The 16,081-nt window shown below is 57.6% G+C and overlaps 1 protein-coding gene across 5 annotated transcripts in view; it reads right to left on the bottom strand.

The window, feature by feature from the left end:
* Positions 1 to 14,978, bottom strand: part of UACA (uveal autoantigen with coiled-coil domains and ankyrin repeats) — a 42,934-nt gene extending 27,956 nt beyond the window's left edge. For 4 of the 5 annotated variants that reach the window (XM_068203463.1, XM_068203464.1, XM_068203466.1 and 1 more), the window contains exon 1: positions 1,362 to 1,567. In XM_068203463.1, coding sequence (XP_068059564.1) covers positions 1,362 to 1,418 — 57 coding nt within the window. In that variant the 5' untranslated portion in view covers positions 1,419 to 1,567. Of the gene's footprint in view, positions 1 to 1,361; positions 1,568 to 14,948 lie in introns of those variants that run through there. The other variant, XM_068203465.1, reaches the window with a different exon arrangement.
* Positions 14,979 to 16,081: the final 1,103 nt, after the last annotated feature.

Genomic DNA, 16,081 nt, shown 5'->3' with positions numbered 1-16,081 from the left:
GCTATTCAAAACCAGAGGTGCCGCCAGTGTTTGTTTGAATGCAATTACTGGGCTAATTTGAGAATAACAAACAGCTCTAAAGCACAGGACAGCTAATGAACGCAGAGCAGTGCCAGCCCACGCATGACAAATCCTCATAACAGCCTCATGAGTCACTGCTGAGCTCCGTGGATCCCGGGGCACGGGAGCTGTCACCCGCCAGGGCTCGCTCAGCCCCTCCGAGCAGCTCCAGCTCCTCCCCGCGAGCTGCGACCGGCAGGTAACATCTCCGGGGCCAGCAGCGTCTCAGAGACAGCCGGGATCTCAAAGGAGGGCTGACAACACCCAGCGTCTCGCATTCACCTGCCTGGCCCGCTGGTCCTCGTAGCCAGCGGCGAGCTCAGCACAGGAGCACAGGCATACGCTCAGGACGGACTGCCGGGGAAGCGTTTACCGAGCAGGCACAATAAAGATGATTTACCGCGCGGGCAAGTTCCAAACGCAGCTTTCTCCACTTACAAAGACCTCCTCCCTCCACGAAAGTCATCCGCAGCGATGAATGAAGTGAAAATAAATGCCAAGAAAGCCAGTTAAAGCCAGCTAAAACCAGCCAAAATTTTGGGAGCCGGACAAGAAGGCACAGACAGCTGCACCGTCACAAAGGTGCGTTTGCGGAGCTCCCGCCTCCCCCAGCTCCGCATTCCAGACGGGATGATCAGCAGTCACAGCACCCTCGCCGAGCTCTCTGCCCACCTGCCAAGCAAATCCTCCATCGGGAGCGCCCCGATGTCGCCCCAGCCGTTCCCAGCGCAGGACCCGCTCCTGCCCGTGCCCCGCGCACCGACCGAGCGAGCCCCGGGGCGGCTGCCGGCCGCGGCTCCGCACCGGCTCCCGGGGAAAAAAAGGGGAATTTCCTCGGGGAAGAAAGGGCTTCGTTTGTGCTGGAGCCGGGAACCAGCAGCCGGGCACAGGGAACCTGCCGGGTGGCAGCTGGAGCGAGAGGCCAGGGGCGGCTCGGGGACCGCTCAGCCCCGCTCCTCCAGCCCAGCCCAGCCCAGCCCAGCCCAGCACGGCTCCTTCCCGCGGAGCCCGGGCTCTCCTCGCCCCGCGGTACCGCGGCTCCCCTCGCCCTCTGCTCCCAGCCAAGTCCCCGTTCCCCGCGGAGCCGGAATCCCCCGCGCTCCGGCACCCCCCAGCTCTGCGCCCCCAAGAGCCGGACCCTCCGTTCTCCGCCCCTCCGAACGCCGGGACCCCCGCGCCCTGCCCCACCCCAGGAAACGGGACCTGGCCGTGCTCTGCCCCGCCAGGAGCCGGGATCCCCGTGCTCCGCCGCACCCCAGGACCACCCCCCAGCCAGGCGGGGGCCGCGCCCCGGCACCCACCGCGCTGCCCCCGATGACCGCTTCGTGCTTCTTGAGCCGGGACTTGAGGCTCTTCATGGCGCGGCCGCGGGCGGGGGGCGCGCACCGGCCCCGTCGCGCTCCCGCCGCCGCCACGGCCGGGACGCGCCCGCCCTGCCCCGCCCCGCCCACCCGCGCCGCAGCCAATGGCCGCCCGGCCTCGCGGGCGCCGCGGCCAATCAGCGAGCGGGGCGGAGGGGAGGGACTTCCTCGCGCTGGAGGGGCGCTGCGCGGCGCGGAGCCGCCCGGCCGGCAGGGGGCGCGCTGCGGGCGGGGCAGCGCGCTGCGGGCGGGGCGGCGCTCTGGCCCGGGGCGGCCCCTCAGGGCACCACAGAGAGGGCGCGGCTGCGGCTGCTGGGGCGCCGGGTGAAACACCGGGAAAAGCACCGGGAAAAGCACCGGGAAGAGCACCGGGACAGGTGTACGTGCTGCCGGGGGGGCACCGCTTCCGTCCCTCCAAGTACAGGGCTCCCGGTGGCTGCGAAGGGAGCTCGGAGCCCTCCCGCTCACGTGGAGCGGGCGATAGCAGCCGACGGCGGCCGTGCAAATCGCCGCTGTAACAAACACGACGTGTGCGCACAAAGGAGTGAGGAGGTCACGCAGCTGAGGCCCGAGCTGGGCACAGGCCGCGGTTTGAACAACACACTTAACTCCAGCCTCGGCGTGAGCATGTCCGAGTTTGAGTTCCGTTCTGCTCGTCCCAAGTCTTATTTACTGTCCCCTTCTCACCCCATTTTCTTCGCAGCCCCATTGCACTGCACTGATGATAGAAGGATTTAAAGCTTATTTGAGATTTATTTAATTACAGCCCATGGGTTGGGTTTAAGACCTTGCTTATTAGAGCTGGAAGGGGGCTGTTTGATCAATGGATCTCTAATATAAGCAAGGCTGGAGGTAAATGTCACTGCCTTTTGATCAATGTGGCCAAACCCTGTTCAAACACTTGGGTTACTCTATAGGTGGCCTGTTCAGAAGGAAAGAGGATGGTGCAGTTAAATATGAACTCATTTTGTGCACAGCAGGGTGGCTGGGGAGTCCCGTGAGCTCCGGAACGGAAACCTTCCCCTGGGCACTCTGCCCCCTCGTCCAGCACGGATTAATCCCAGATTTGGGCGCTCTGGAGACGCACTGTGTATGCCCCAAACGCCGTTTAAATTTTGTGCTGTTTTTCTCCCTGAAGAGCCGTGTTTCAGCAGCATCTCTCCTTTCACCAACAGAACTGCAGCATGTCCTGGAGCAGAAGCCACAGCTCTGGATGCCTCTCACCAAAAGTTTACCAAAAGTTTCAGCTTTACAAAAATACTGTCACATTCTCAGGACCAAGCTAACACCAGCAGCTTTCCCTTTTCCCACCAAATCTGTGCTGTTTAAAGGAAGCTCCTTCTGAGTCATTCCAGTACGAGGGAAAGCAGAATCTTAAAAATAACTCCTTGCTCTCGAGTCAGTGCCGAGAAGCTGCCCGGAGCAGTTCCAAGTGCTCGGCCGATTCCAGCGCCGTTCCCTGTCCCCGATAATCACACACATCCACGCACTGCCCCAGCCAGCGGAGCCGTGGCTGTGCTGAGGGCTCAGCACTGGGAGGATGGCACTGAGAGGATGGCACCCAGCCTTGGGCTCAGCCAGAGCTGCACTGAGAGGATGTCATTGAGAGGATGTCATTGAGAGCATGGCACTGAGAGGATGGCATTGAGAGGATGGCACTGGGAGGATGGCACTGGGAGGATGGCACTGAGAGGATGGCACTGGGAGGATGGCACTGGGAGGATGGCACTGAGAGGATGGCACTGGGAGGATGGCACTGGGAGGATGGCACCAGCCTTGGGCTCAGCCAGAGCTGCATTGAGAGGATGGCATTGAGAGGATGGCACTGAGAGGATGGCACTGGGAGGATGGCACTGGGAGGATGGCACTGAGAGGATGTCATTGAGAGGATGTCATTGAGAGCATGGCACTGAGAGGATGGCATTGAGAGGATGGCACTGGGAGGATGGCACTGGGAGGATGGCACTGGGAGGATGGCACCAGCCTTGGGCTCAGCCAGAGCTGCATTGAGAGGATGGCATTGAGAGGATGGCACTGAGAGGATGGCACCAGCCTTGGGCTCAGCCAGAGCTGCACTGAGAGGATGGCACTGAGAGGATGGCACTGAGAGGATGGCACTGGGAGGATGGCACTGAGAGGATGGCACTGAGAGGATGGCACTGAGAGGATGGCATTGAGAGGATGGCACTGAGAGGATGGCACTGGGAGGATGGCACTGAGAGGATGGCACTGGGAGGATGGCACTGGGAGGATGGCACCAGCCTTGGGCTCAGCCAGTGCTGCACTGAGAGGATGGCACTGAGAGGATGGCACTGGGAGGATGGCACTGAGAGGATGGCATTGAGAGGATGGCACTGAGAGGATGGCACCCAGCCTTGGGTTCAGTCAGTGCTGCACTGAGAGGATGGCACTGAGAGGATGGCACTGGGAGGATGGCACTGAGAGGATGGCATTGAGAGGATGGCATTGAGAGGATGGCACTGAGAGGATGGCATTGAGAGGATGGCATTGAGAGGATGGCACTGAGAGGATGGCACTGAGAGGATGGCATTGAGAGGATGGCATTGAGAGGATGGCACTGAGAGGATGGCATTGAGAGGATGGCACTGAGAGGATGGCACCAGCCTTGGGTTCAGTCAGTGCTGCACTGAGAGGATGTCATTGAGAGGATGGCATTGAGAGGATGGCACTGGGAGGATGGCACTGAGAGGATGGCACTGAGAGGATGTCATTGAGAGGATGGCATTGAGAGGATGGCACTGAGAGGATGGCATTGAGAGGATGGCACTGACAGGATGGCACTGAGAGGATGGCACCAGCCTTGGGATCCAGCTGCGTCCCGGTGAAGCCCATCCCAGGGAAGCGTGTCCTGGGCACAGCGCGGTTCTCGCTGGCCAGCTCGGTGCAGGGTAGAGCCTTCAGCCAGAGCAGAACCTTCCCGGTTTTCCCCTGCTGTCAAAGCAGGAAGTTCCCTATCTGAGCACCATCTCCCAGCCCGATGTGTCAGCGCCAGAACAAGATGTTTCACGTTGAATTTCTGGAGCCTGACTTGTCGGTGTGAGTGGCAGCCCCGGGAGCCCAGCTAACCAGCCTCACCTCACAGTCCCAGGCCAGGCTGGGCTGTTCCAGTGCAGTCCGGGCAGATTCCACATCTGGCCCTTCTCTGACCATGCTGCCAGGTCTATTCCCTCATTCTGGACACTTCTGCAGGCTTTTTCTCCAGATTTCTCACTCTGCTCTTCAAATTAATTCAGGCTGCTGCTGTTAAGATTCTTGGCATGTAGCTCCCACTACGTCACCCCTCTGCATATCCCATCCCCTCTAGATGATTAGGTAGATGATTTATCACGGAATCATAAAATTCTGGAGTGCTTTGGGTTGGAAAGGACCTTAAAGACCATCCAGTTCCAGCCCCTGCCATGGGCTGGGACAGCTTCCACAGACCAGGTTGCTCGAAGCCTCTTTTTTTGTTTCTGATCCCTGATTGTCTCGTTCTTGCCATCACTCCATTCCTGGTTCTTGGCTCCTGTCCCTCATTGTCTGGCCAGACATTCTGCCAGCTCTCTTGGAAGGGAGACGAGCCAGGACAAGCCAGCCCGCTGTGGTTTGTGTTCCCAGTGCGTGGGCACCAAGAGCAGAGCACAACCTGAGGCTGGTGAGATAAGGTCACCTCATGCTTTCCAAACAGAAATCTGGAGCTCCTGCTGGAGATGTGTTCCCCACTCTCCCCAGCTCCATGACTTCTCCGTCTGTGATTTCACCCTGCGGAGCGCAGGTTTCCTTGGAGCAGTGGCTGACACTGCACATCTCCGGACACTGACTCAGGGCTGGTGGATGCTGTGCCTCGGCAGGTCCGTGAGCAGGGGAGCCGTGTCCGCAGGGCTGCTGGAGCACGGCTGCCTGGGCTGGCACACACTTGGTGCCATCCCAGTCACCGGGGCTGGCACCTGAGCTGGGCGAGCCGCTTATGCAGCTCCCAAACCATCACCCTGTGTCTGCGCAAACGGCTCATCTTTGTGACAACCTTCGCTTACAGCAGCACAACAAAGGGGAGATTTATCCCGACAATGTTTGCCTGATAAGTGCAGAGTTAATGGCACACAAAATGTGCTGGCTGGTCCTCTGCAGGCCTGGGATCTAATTAATCTCTGGCAAGTCCCCCTGAAATAGAAGCGGTGCTGGCCTGCACATGTAGGAGTCGAGACCAACTAATTGGAGCCAAACTGTACAGCGAGGCAGGAGGAAGGAATTGCTGCAGCACGGTGGGATTTCCAGAGTTGCAGTGCCAGAGCCTGTGTTTCTGCTCCAGTGGAAGAGCATTTGTGCCATTCTCTTACCCCAGTCAGAACCCAGAGAGCTTTTGAATCGGTCACAAAAGCACAGAGCTAGGTGGTCACACACTCCACAAAATGAGGTGGTACCGACTGTCTGAGCGGGTGAGGCCCATATCCGTAGGGATGTGACTCCGGGACTCCACCTGTGCTCAGTGACACCTTCCTGCAGCCACACAGGAGCTGGGGAGCCCCCTCTGCAGAAGCCATGGCAACATCTGTCCCCAAAAAGAGACTCAGCGAGCTCTGGTTCTCAGCAGTTTCGTGCAACAGAGAAGCAGATCAGTGTGAATATATTCCACTTCTCCAGGGGGTTCATTTATCAATCCATTTGTAACAGGACATAAAAATCAAACCCCAGCACGACTGAAAGGGAAACATGCTCCTGGCTTTCTATTTCCACCTGGGTCATTAAATTACCCAGCCACCTCCTGCATCATTTGCTGCCTTAATCATGCGGATAAATGAATCCCCACGCCAGGCACACACAGAGAGGAGAATATAATTTTATCTCCCTTTGCTCTTGAGCCCGGGAAGAATCCCCGTCTCCACTGCAAGGATAGAGTGGGGCCTTGTTGCTGTGGGGTGTCTGCACCCCTCTGGGTGTAGTGTCCCCAGCAGGACACACGTCTGTCTGGTGTCCTGTCTCACTACAACACAAAATAACTCACACACAGACGCTAGATGTGAAAGGGGAAAGAAAAGAACCTAAAGAGGTTTTATTTTCTGACCCCACTATATATAGAATATCAAAAGTGACAGTGGATTGGAGGATGAAATTGCCACCTCTCCAACCACACTGGTCAAACCAACAGTCCATCCATTCTCTCCACCCACAAAGAAGAATGCAAAACAATTATTATTTTCATGAACAATGAGAGAAAATTCAGTAGAAATACGTAAACATCAGAAGGCATGGAAAACTTTTAGAAGAACTTTAAAACTCTCAAAAGAACAGGGCGACAGTGTCCCTAGGACCCGGGTCCCAGGGTCACACCAGGGATGTCCTGGGAGCAGCAATGACCATGCGGGCAGGAGCACACACACAGCCACTGCCAGGCCCCTGGAGCCTGGCTGGCTCCCACCTTCCCCAGGGCAGCTCCTGCCCATCCCCAGGTGTTGCATCCAGGAGTGCCAGCCAGGTGTGCACACAGCTGCACTGCTGGATGGGAGGGGACACAGCCCCAGGGATGTACGGACAAGCAGTGGGACGGTTTAAGAACACGTAGCCGAAGCAAACCAGTGTCCAAGCTCTAGAGAACCATGGAATTGTAGAATTGTTAAGGCTGGAAAAGACCTCTAAGTTCATCAGTCCTGTTGTCAACCATGGAACACCACCATGCTCAGCACTAAACCTCGTCCTTGAAGGTCATATCCAAGTGGTTTTTTGAACACTTCCAGGGATGATGACTGCACCACTTCCCTGGGCAGCCTCTTCCAAAGCTTGATAGCCCTTTCAGTGAAGACATTTTTCTTAATATCCAACCTAAACCTCTGGTGGCACAACCTGAGGCTGTTTTTTCTTATCCTGTGGGTTGTTCCCTGGGAGAAGAGCCCGACGCCTCATCACCACAACCTCCTTTCTTCTTGCTCCTTTCACCCCCATCTTGTCCTGGGTTCCCAGAAAGGGAGGAGGAAGGGAACATGTTTAGACACATGTTTAGACGGCAACCTGCGCTCAGCAGTGTTTGCACTCTGAGCTCTGAGCCCGCCTGGCCTGAGGCCGAGCTCGGGAAAAACAAAGCGTGTGCCAACCTCTCGGCTCTCCCTCTCTCCTCGCAGCTGCTCCAGAGCAGTGCCCGACAGGCACAGGGAGCGCTCACCCTGCCCAGAGCCAGCGTGTGTACAAACCGTGCCTGGCAGGAGCTCCTGGAGAAGTGCGGTGCGCAGCCAGCAGGGCCGCGCTGGGAACAGGAACAGGTGGGGAGCGGCTTTCCAAAGCTGTACGTCAGGTCACAAGTGGGTGTAGAAACCAGGGCTGCTGCCTGCCGCCCAGAGAGCCAGCAGAACAGACTGTCCCGCGGATTCATGACGGCTTAAAACACATCCCAAAAGAAGAAAATGCCCCAAAGGAGGGGAATCTGTTTTGGCAGCAGAAGAGGGTAATGTTCAGGTTGTGTATGAAGACTGAAAACAGCTCCTCGGTTTTTTCCCACTCACACGCACTTTCAGGGGAGTGTTGAATTTAATTTTCTGGACTGCAGTAAACTCTTGTTCCAGATGCCAGGAGAAAGTTTTGGAATTTCATTGGGGAAGGTGTGCAGTGAAGGCATCTTTTCTTGGGGCTCCAAGCCTTGCTGAGCACCTCAGCTGCTGAGAGAAAGCAAATTCACTCTCAGAGAAGTGGAATCGTTGTGCTGAGGCACAGAGAGACAGCCAGCAAGCCCGTGTTCACTGCGGTGGCAGTGTCTGTGTGACAAATGGTGTAATTAAGCAGCACATTCCAGCAAGTGTAAGGGAGCTGAGTTCCCAAGTGAATCAAAGGCAGCGTGTCCCACACAAGGCTGAACTGTGTCACGGTGCTCTGGTCACACCCGAGGGTGGGAAGTAGAATTAGAAACAGAAGTGGGTGCAAGGGACATAGCAAAAGCTTCTCAGGTTCTCATTAGGATATTGTTGCCAATAGGTTCTGGTTCCCCTCACCTGAAACAGAAGTGGGGTTTGCTGCTGCCCTGATTTATCAGCACACGGGATTATGCAAGGGGAGCAGAGGCAAAAGGGACCTCAGACCAGGGCTCCTGGGGCTGCATCAGGGGACAGAGCAATGTCAGGAGAAACCCTGATCTCCCCTGGACTCGTTTGATCCTGGAGATAAAGCCTTAGCAGGACTATGGTAAATGGGAGGACAGACAAACAGCAGGCATAAGGAGAAGTGATAAGGAGCCAAAGGAATGTAAAGATCAAAAGGAACTTAACCAAAGCCGAATGCTTTCCTGCACAGAGCAGTCTGGCCAGGGAGTGACCATGCTGCAGTTTTACTCTTTCATTTGCAGCAAAAGAGAGAGAAAAACGGGCCTCTGTGGCAACAGTGCAAATCCATCAGAGCCCTGGCAGAGCTGCAGACAGATCTTCAGGGAGACAATGCTCTATCTGTGGGGAGCCAGCCCAGCTCAGGGAAAAAACATCTCAAATAGCTGCTGTCATCAGCACATCTTCTCCATCCTCACGGATGGGCTGGCCGGCTGCGCTCCCAGGCAACCACGGCGCACTTTCCAAAGCTTTAGAGTCAGTAGCAAAGGCAAAGCTCTTCCTAAGCTGCTTATCCTCGTGTGTGTGATGTCTGGGGTTGGACCATCAGCAGCTCGGAGCCTTGTTTAAGCTCAAATGGATCAACAGTGAAACTGGAGCCTCGTGACCTTCAGTAGCTCCCTCACCCTCTGTCTCTTCTTGGGAACTCCTGTCAGCACCGGAGAGATCCTGGATTCATTTTTAGGGTGATGAGGAGCAAAGCAAGCAGCGTCCCAGGTTAGCAACCATCCAGGCACGCAGGATTTGCAGTGTAATAATAGCAACCCCAGTGTCTCCCACAGTAATCCCAACCAGCAGCATCTCCTGAAGCCAGAGAAACCCCACACAGCTCCCCGAGCCTCGCAAATTAGCTCCATTATCTTGGCCATGCCTTCCCTGCTCTCCATCTGCTCTGAGCACTGGGAAACCAGCGGGGTTTGAACTCCTGCCTGCTCTAGGGAGCAGCTGAACCTGCAGCAGCCAAACCAGCCTGGGCTCACAGAACAGAGAGAGGCTGGGGCATGAACAACCCCCGGGGTGGCACAGGAGAGCAGGGTGACCTGGGGCTGGCACACAGCTGTCACTCACAGCAGTTACTGCACCCCCGAGTTCATGGTACTCGAAATAAATCCTGTGTCTGCTGGTACTGCTCTCTCTTGGATGCTGGCCGATGGCAAACGGGGGCTGAATTTCCTGTGAATAGGATTCATTCTGGAAAGGAGCTTCGGCTCCTGCTAGGCAGCAATCTGTGTGCAAATCCTGGAGCCGATCTCGTGGTGGAGCAGAGGCCTCAGCCCTTGGAGCAGTCCTGGAAGAAGGGGCAGGCACACTGTGTCCTAATTCCAGCGGCACCCCACAGCTTGCTGGACAAAGCCGCGAGGCTGCCCGAAATACCTGCTGGATGGGTTCGGCAGCTGGGAAACCTGAGCCGGCTCCCGGCCGATCTGCGCTGCCGAGCTATTCAAGGATGGCTTTTCTCAAAGTCTTGTCATTTCAAGAGAAGGAAAAAATACCCGTGGGCAGAGCACCCAAACAGCCTGGGAACCTGTCCGGGAGTGCTGTGCCGTGCCCTTTTGGTGTGGTGAGTGCCTGGAGCAGACACCAGGCACTGTCCCGACATCAGCCCCTCCAGCGCGCCGGGATGGCGCCTGCCGCGGGGCATCCCACCTGGGAATGCTTCCCTGGCTGCGGGGGCAACTCCTGCTCCTCAGTTCAGGGCTTCTTTTAGCTGGTGAGACTCAGCCCTGCTAAGCAGTGCCAGTGCCCATCGCTCTTGGATTCTGTTGTTTGAACACACTTGTCTGCTCAGTCTCTCAAGTGCAGTGAGCAATCTGCAAGCTCCACGGAGAAAATAACTTCTGTCCTGCTACAGGGCAGCTTCCACGCTCAAATTCCACCTCACATGCAGCCTGGGATGCATTCCAGAGTGGCCTCTGCCACAAGAGCCTCTTGAACAATCAGCTGTGCGCAGAGATCACAGCGTGTGTGACTGCACAGCTTCACTCCCTCTGCATCCCCTGCGGGGCCCGGCAGCCCTCCAGGAGTGTGCAAGTGGGGGAAGAGGCACAGCTAAATCCAAACCCTTTCCAGTTCTGCTGGACTGGGGTGAACTCTGCCCTAGGGCTTTCCCCTGTGTCAGACTCCACAGCTCCACGTCTTCCTGCGTTTCCAGCTCAAATGAGAACACAGGATCACAGAATCCCAGACTGGTTTGGGTTGGAAGGGACCCTAAAGCTGTGTGAAGTCATTCCCCCTTGTCATGTACCTGCAGGCCTTTGTTCAAAGTCCCCCTCCAGATCTCTTGGAGCCCCTTTAGGCACTGGAAGGGGCTCTGAAATCTTCCTGGAGCCTTCTCTTCTCCAGGCTGAACCCCCCCCAGCTCTCCCAGCCTGGCTTCTTAGAGGAAGAACAGGAGGAACCTGAGTTACTTCAGAAATATTAACTCTGAAAACTTGGTAAAAAAGGGCCAGGACAAAGCAATCAGGGAAAGGTACTGAAACCAGGGAGTGAACAGTCAAACACAAGGTAACGTGAAGTGTTAAAACCCCAAAATCTCAGGAGATCGTGTCCAGGCATGAAAAACCAAAACCCCAAGAATGTCCTTTGAGAGTCCCCTCAGCTGCCCAGGCTGGCCGTGCCCCCTGCAGCCCCCTCGGTCACCGCCTCTCCGTGACCCCGGTCCCTGGCAGTGCAGTGCCAGGAGCAGCCTGGGCAGGGACGCTTGTGCTCACATAAGGAGCTGCTGCTTTGCTGTGTCCTCAGCGGAGCATTCCAGGCTGCTGCACACTCCATGTGCCAGTTCCAGCTGCTCTGCACTTGGACATTCTGGTGTTTGCACCGAGGAGGGAAAGAAGATGACTTGTATTTTAAATAACAGCTTAAATCCTGGAGCATGAGACCCAAACTTTGGGGAGGACAGCCTGTTGCCACACCACCCTAATCCCAGACTTTTCCTTCTCTTTGTTTAGCATTCCTCTAATGGAATTTGGGCTACAGCTAATGCTGATTAACATTTCCATGTTAGTTATTTCACATAATCTCTTCTCCAGCTGTGGCAGAGCCTAGAAATGCACCATTTTTCCTTGTTCAGTCTCTGCTGCCCAAAACTCTTCCCAGCCAAACCACTGGGACTGAAAGGGTTGGTTGCCCCTAACACGGATCAGTTCCTAAATGCAGGAATGGTGTCCTTTCCCTCCAAACCTCCAGGTGGATAACAAGATTGCTGAGCGGGAAGTTTCCCTGGTGGAGTACTGGTAACCGCCAGCCCAGAATAATCCGGCTAATTTTACACCTGCACTCATTCTTCCCTGCCGGATTCAGCGCCAGAGACCAATGCCTAAAATTAGGGCAGGTTACAGACACCATCCTTAACGTGTTAAAAGTAGAAACATGCCAATGGATGCAGGGCTCTCATCCCACCGCTCCCCACTCGGGCCACAGGAACATACCAGACAGCACTCGGGGCACCTCCCAGCTTTGGTTACAGGCTCTGCTGGGGACAGCTCCCGGCTGCCACACACGAGGGCAGGAGGTGCTGGGGTGGCACACAAGGTGCCCACACTCTGCAGGTCACCCACTGAAACTTCAGTCACCGGTGTCACGGCCGGCTGTGCCGGGCAGACCGGCCGTGCTCCCGCCCCAGCTCCAGCTGACCCAGCACTCCTGCAGCCTCCGGCACTGCCCCGGGCTCGGGGATGCAGGGGCTGAGCGTGGAGCAGAGGTGACAGGTGACAAGCCAACCACTGACAGCTCTCTGTCCTGCTGCACCTTCTCCTTCCAGCACCAGCCCGCTCCACCAACCCTCACCTCCGTCTGCCTCGGTTTTCCCTGCTCCTGGAGTACTGATCCCCTCTCCTCAGAGGACTGCCTGAGGCACCAGTTTGGGATTATTCTGGCATAACTGTTTTTCCCCTCATTAAAAAAAAAAAAATCCTGTTTGGTGACACACCAGTTGTTAATCAAAATTAATTTTTCTCTATCATTAATTCTCCATGGGTGAAAAAAATATCATCGATATGTGTGACTGCATCTGTTTGCAAGATACAATCAGAGCCTACTGTGATGTTGACTTCATGGAGGGACCAGCGTTCTCTTTGCCCAGGCCCGCGGGCAGGTGAGGCAGCAGCTGCCGCACGGGTTCAGCTGGGGCAGCGACACTTCAGAGCAAATCAAGGGGAACAGCTTCTGCTGGGAAACTCCGAGACACAAAGGATCACGAGGAGCTCCTCCCCGGCCGCTCCCTAGCGCTAATTGCTGAGCCGCTGGACCACGAAGCACGCAAGGATGGCCCGGGCCAGTAATTATCCCTCCTCCTCCTCCTCCTCGGAGCATCACCTCCACCTGCAACCGGGATCAAGCGCAGGCTTGGGGGTGTCGGGGTCAGGGCTCCCCGCACAGGTCTGGGTGTGGTGGCGATACCTGCCCTGGGCTGGGCTGCCAGCAGGACCGGAGTGTCGGGGCTGCCAGCGGCAGGAGGAGCTCGGCCAGCCCTGCATTCCTCGCTCCCGGCATCACTCATGCACTGAGCAACCCAGGGAGGAACAGGGAAAATCGGCACAGCCCAGTCGCTGCCGTGCAGCTCTGCTGTTCTGCCGCTGTCCCTCGGATGTCAGCGGGCACAGGAACCCGCTCTGCTGCTGTATGGAACCGCAGGTCCTGGGAAGGGAAGGGCCAACCCGTCCGTAAAGCACGGAGCATCCTCTCTGTCTGGGGGGAGCACAGGGATCGGGGCATCCTCTCGGGCCGGGGAGGGCACAGGGATCGGGGCATCCTCCCGGGCCGGGGAGGGCACAGGGATCGGGGCATCCTCTCGGGCCGGGGAGGGCACAGGGATCGGGGCATCCTCCCGGGCCGGGGAGGGCACAGGGATCGGGGCATCCTCTCGGGCCGGGGAGGGCACAGCTGTTCTGGTGCCAGCTCGGAGCCCCAGCCCTGATAACGCCAGCATGGCTGTGGGACTCGCGGGGACGATGCCGATCCCGTTTCCATGGAGAGCTCCATAGAGATCAGAGGAGATGGAGAGCGGTGGGGCTCCATCGGTGCCATTCCGAGCACTGGGGCCCTGGATAACGAATCCCTGTTGTTTTATACGGGAAGGGACGCCGGGTTTCCACTCCCCACCCAGTTCAGAAACAAAAGCAGCGATTGTGGCAGCGGGAGCGTCCGGTCCGGCTGATAGCGCACCCGCAGCTCCGCAGGGAGGGCGTCCCGAGCCAGCTCACACCCGCATGGCCTCTGGAAAAGCCACTTCCCTGTCCTCGGGTGTGTCCGCGGGCTGTCGCACGGCCGGGAGCCAGGGCAGCTGCTCGGCGCTGTTTCCCGGGAAAGTTTCCCAGGTTCAGGGGCGCCTGTACCACACCAGGGACTCACGGACCCAAAGCTGCTGTGCCACAGTGGAGTGTACACAGGTTTGTGTTTCCCAGCTCCATTAGCTGGCCTAACGAGATAATGACACCCCTGTCCAACCCTGGCCTTTCCCAGATCACCGAGCTGCTCCTGAAAGGCTGTTTTAGAGAATAAACTAATTAGCCAGCAGCCTTCACTGCTGCATTTAGCAACCTCTCAGTGCCAATTACAGGTGAGAGCAGCGGCTGAGCCAGAGCTGCTCCCTGGCCCTGCTGCCCTGGCTGCTCCTGCCAAGGACACGGACTGGATCCCGTGGGACTCCCACCCTCCCACCCACTCATATTGCCAGGGGGTGCTGCCCAGCCAAGGCCTTCCAGAACCTCCAGCAGCTGGTGAAGCCATGGGAATGGAAACCTAATAGTGTCACCCAGCAGCAGGGTCCCCAGGGGGACACAGGGCTCCTGGCAGCCCCTGCTCATGGCCCAGGGCAGCTGCAGAAAGCTGCTTTACTCCAGAGAAGCCGATTACAGCTCCCTGACACCCAGGAAGGCCACACAGGCAGCAGAACCCACACTGGGGCTGCAGGCTCTGGTGCTGCCTTTGCGCCGGGGGCACCAGCGGGTCCTTGGGGTGATGGGGCAGAGGAACATCCTCTGCGGTGCTCCCTGCATCTTTCCACCCTTCATGTCATTAATTCCAGTTAATAATTAACAGGAGGGAGTAGGGCAAAGCCTTGGCATAATCCCAGTGTGGCATTAGAGCGTGTGAAAAGCCCGGTGAGCACGTGCCTATTGCAGGTACAGGGAGCCCCATGGAGCCTTAATGGGCTTTGGGACCCGTTAGCTCCTTATCCCCTGCAATAAGCTCCTTGTCCCTCACAGAGAGCTCCAGAACCCCCAGCAGCTCCGACAGCCCCCCGACAGCCGCGGCTGTGTCAGGGCCAAACCCGCTCACCCTGAGCCAGCCCCACGGTCACACGCAGTGCCACCGTGTGATGTGTGCCCCCTCCAGCACAGACCCTGGGCAGGGCACAGCTCCCAGCCCACCCCGAGGCACACGGACACAGCACGTGCAGGACACAGCCAGGAGGACACCGGGACACTGTGGTTACGGGGACACTCACCTGTGCGGATGCCATGGCTGAGCTGGGGCAGCGCCACAGGGACCACCCTGCTCCCTCCTCTGTGTCCTCTCCGTCCCGAGGCAGAGCAGCCCCAGGATGGAGCAGCGCTGGGATCGCATCTGGCTCAGGCGCTGCTGGCCGGCCAGGCTCGAAAGGGCAGCAGGAAAACAGGGAGAGGAGGGACCCAGCCCTCCGCACCCGCGGCACAGGAAACCACCCTCACAGCGGGGCAAAGGAAGGAAAAAGGCAACACAGCACATGGGGCAGGATGCACAGCTGGAACACGGGCAACGGCACGGCTAAAACACCGGGAACGGCACGGCTGAACACCGGGAACGGCAGGGCTGGAACACCGGGAACGGCAGGGCTGGAACACCGCCCTCCCACCGAGGTCTCCCTGACAAGGCCAGTTCATCACTGCTCCCCACGACTTCCTCAAACCATCATTTCCCATGTGTAAAAGCACCTTTCCCAGGCTCTGTCACAGGGACTACACTTCCAAGAGCCTCCCTTCCTGAACATGGGGCTTGGCCTCCAGCAGTGCATCCTTGCAAAGATTTCATTTCCTGCTCTACAAACTCCTCAGCTTCTCCAGGGGGTACAGCCCTGCCTGAGGAACCACAGCCACGAGCACACCCAGCCTCCATGGGGGCCAAGGGCACCAAGGAAGCCAACCATTCCTGCCTCAGGCCAGCCCGGAAGAGCTCACCCTTCCCGGGAAGAGCTGGAAGGAACAGAGGCTCCCAGCTCAGAGGGGCAACAAAGCACCAGGTGTCCTCTCCCTGGGAACCTTGGCTGGCCAGCAGGAGCCCAGGGACCTTCCCACATAAAACAGAATGACCAGAAGATCCCAACAGGCCTTGGTACAAACACAGCTCTGAGAGCATGAGCACTGACAGCAAAAGGCCATTTTCACTCTTGGAGTGGTTGGCAAAGGATAAATCCATTGTTCAGACTGGAACATGATCCTGGCTCCGGGTAATGGCCAGGATAAATAATGAGAAGTGGCTAATTAACAACGCTGAGGCGAGCAGGCAGTGATTGGAACAGCAGCAGGAGCCAGAGGAGCACCCACCTTCCCACATGGCTCCAGCCCAGCCCTGGGCAGGGAAGCCGCAGTGCCCCTTCCCTAC

This window comes from Anomalospiza imberbis, chromosome 13 (genome assembly GCF_031753505.1).
Source record: "Anomalospiza imberbis isolate Cuckoo-Finch-1a 21T00152 chromosome 13, ASM3175350v1, whole genome shotgun sequence".
In the NCBI taxonomy this organism is placed as follows: domain Eukaryota; kingdom Metazoa; phylum Chordata; class Aves; order Passeriformes; family Viduidae; genus Anomalospiza; species Anomalospiza imberbis.
This window is presented reverse-complemented; position numbering and strand designations above follow the sequence as displayed.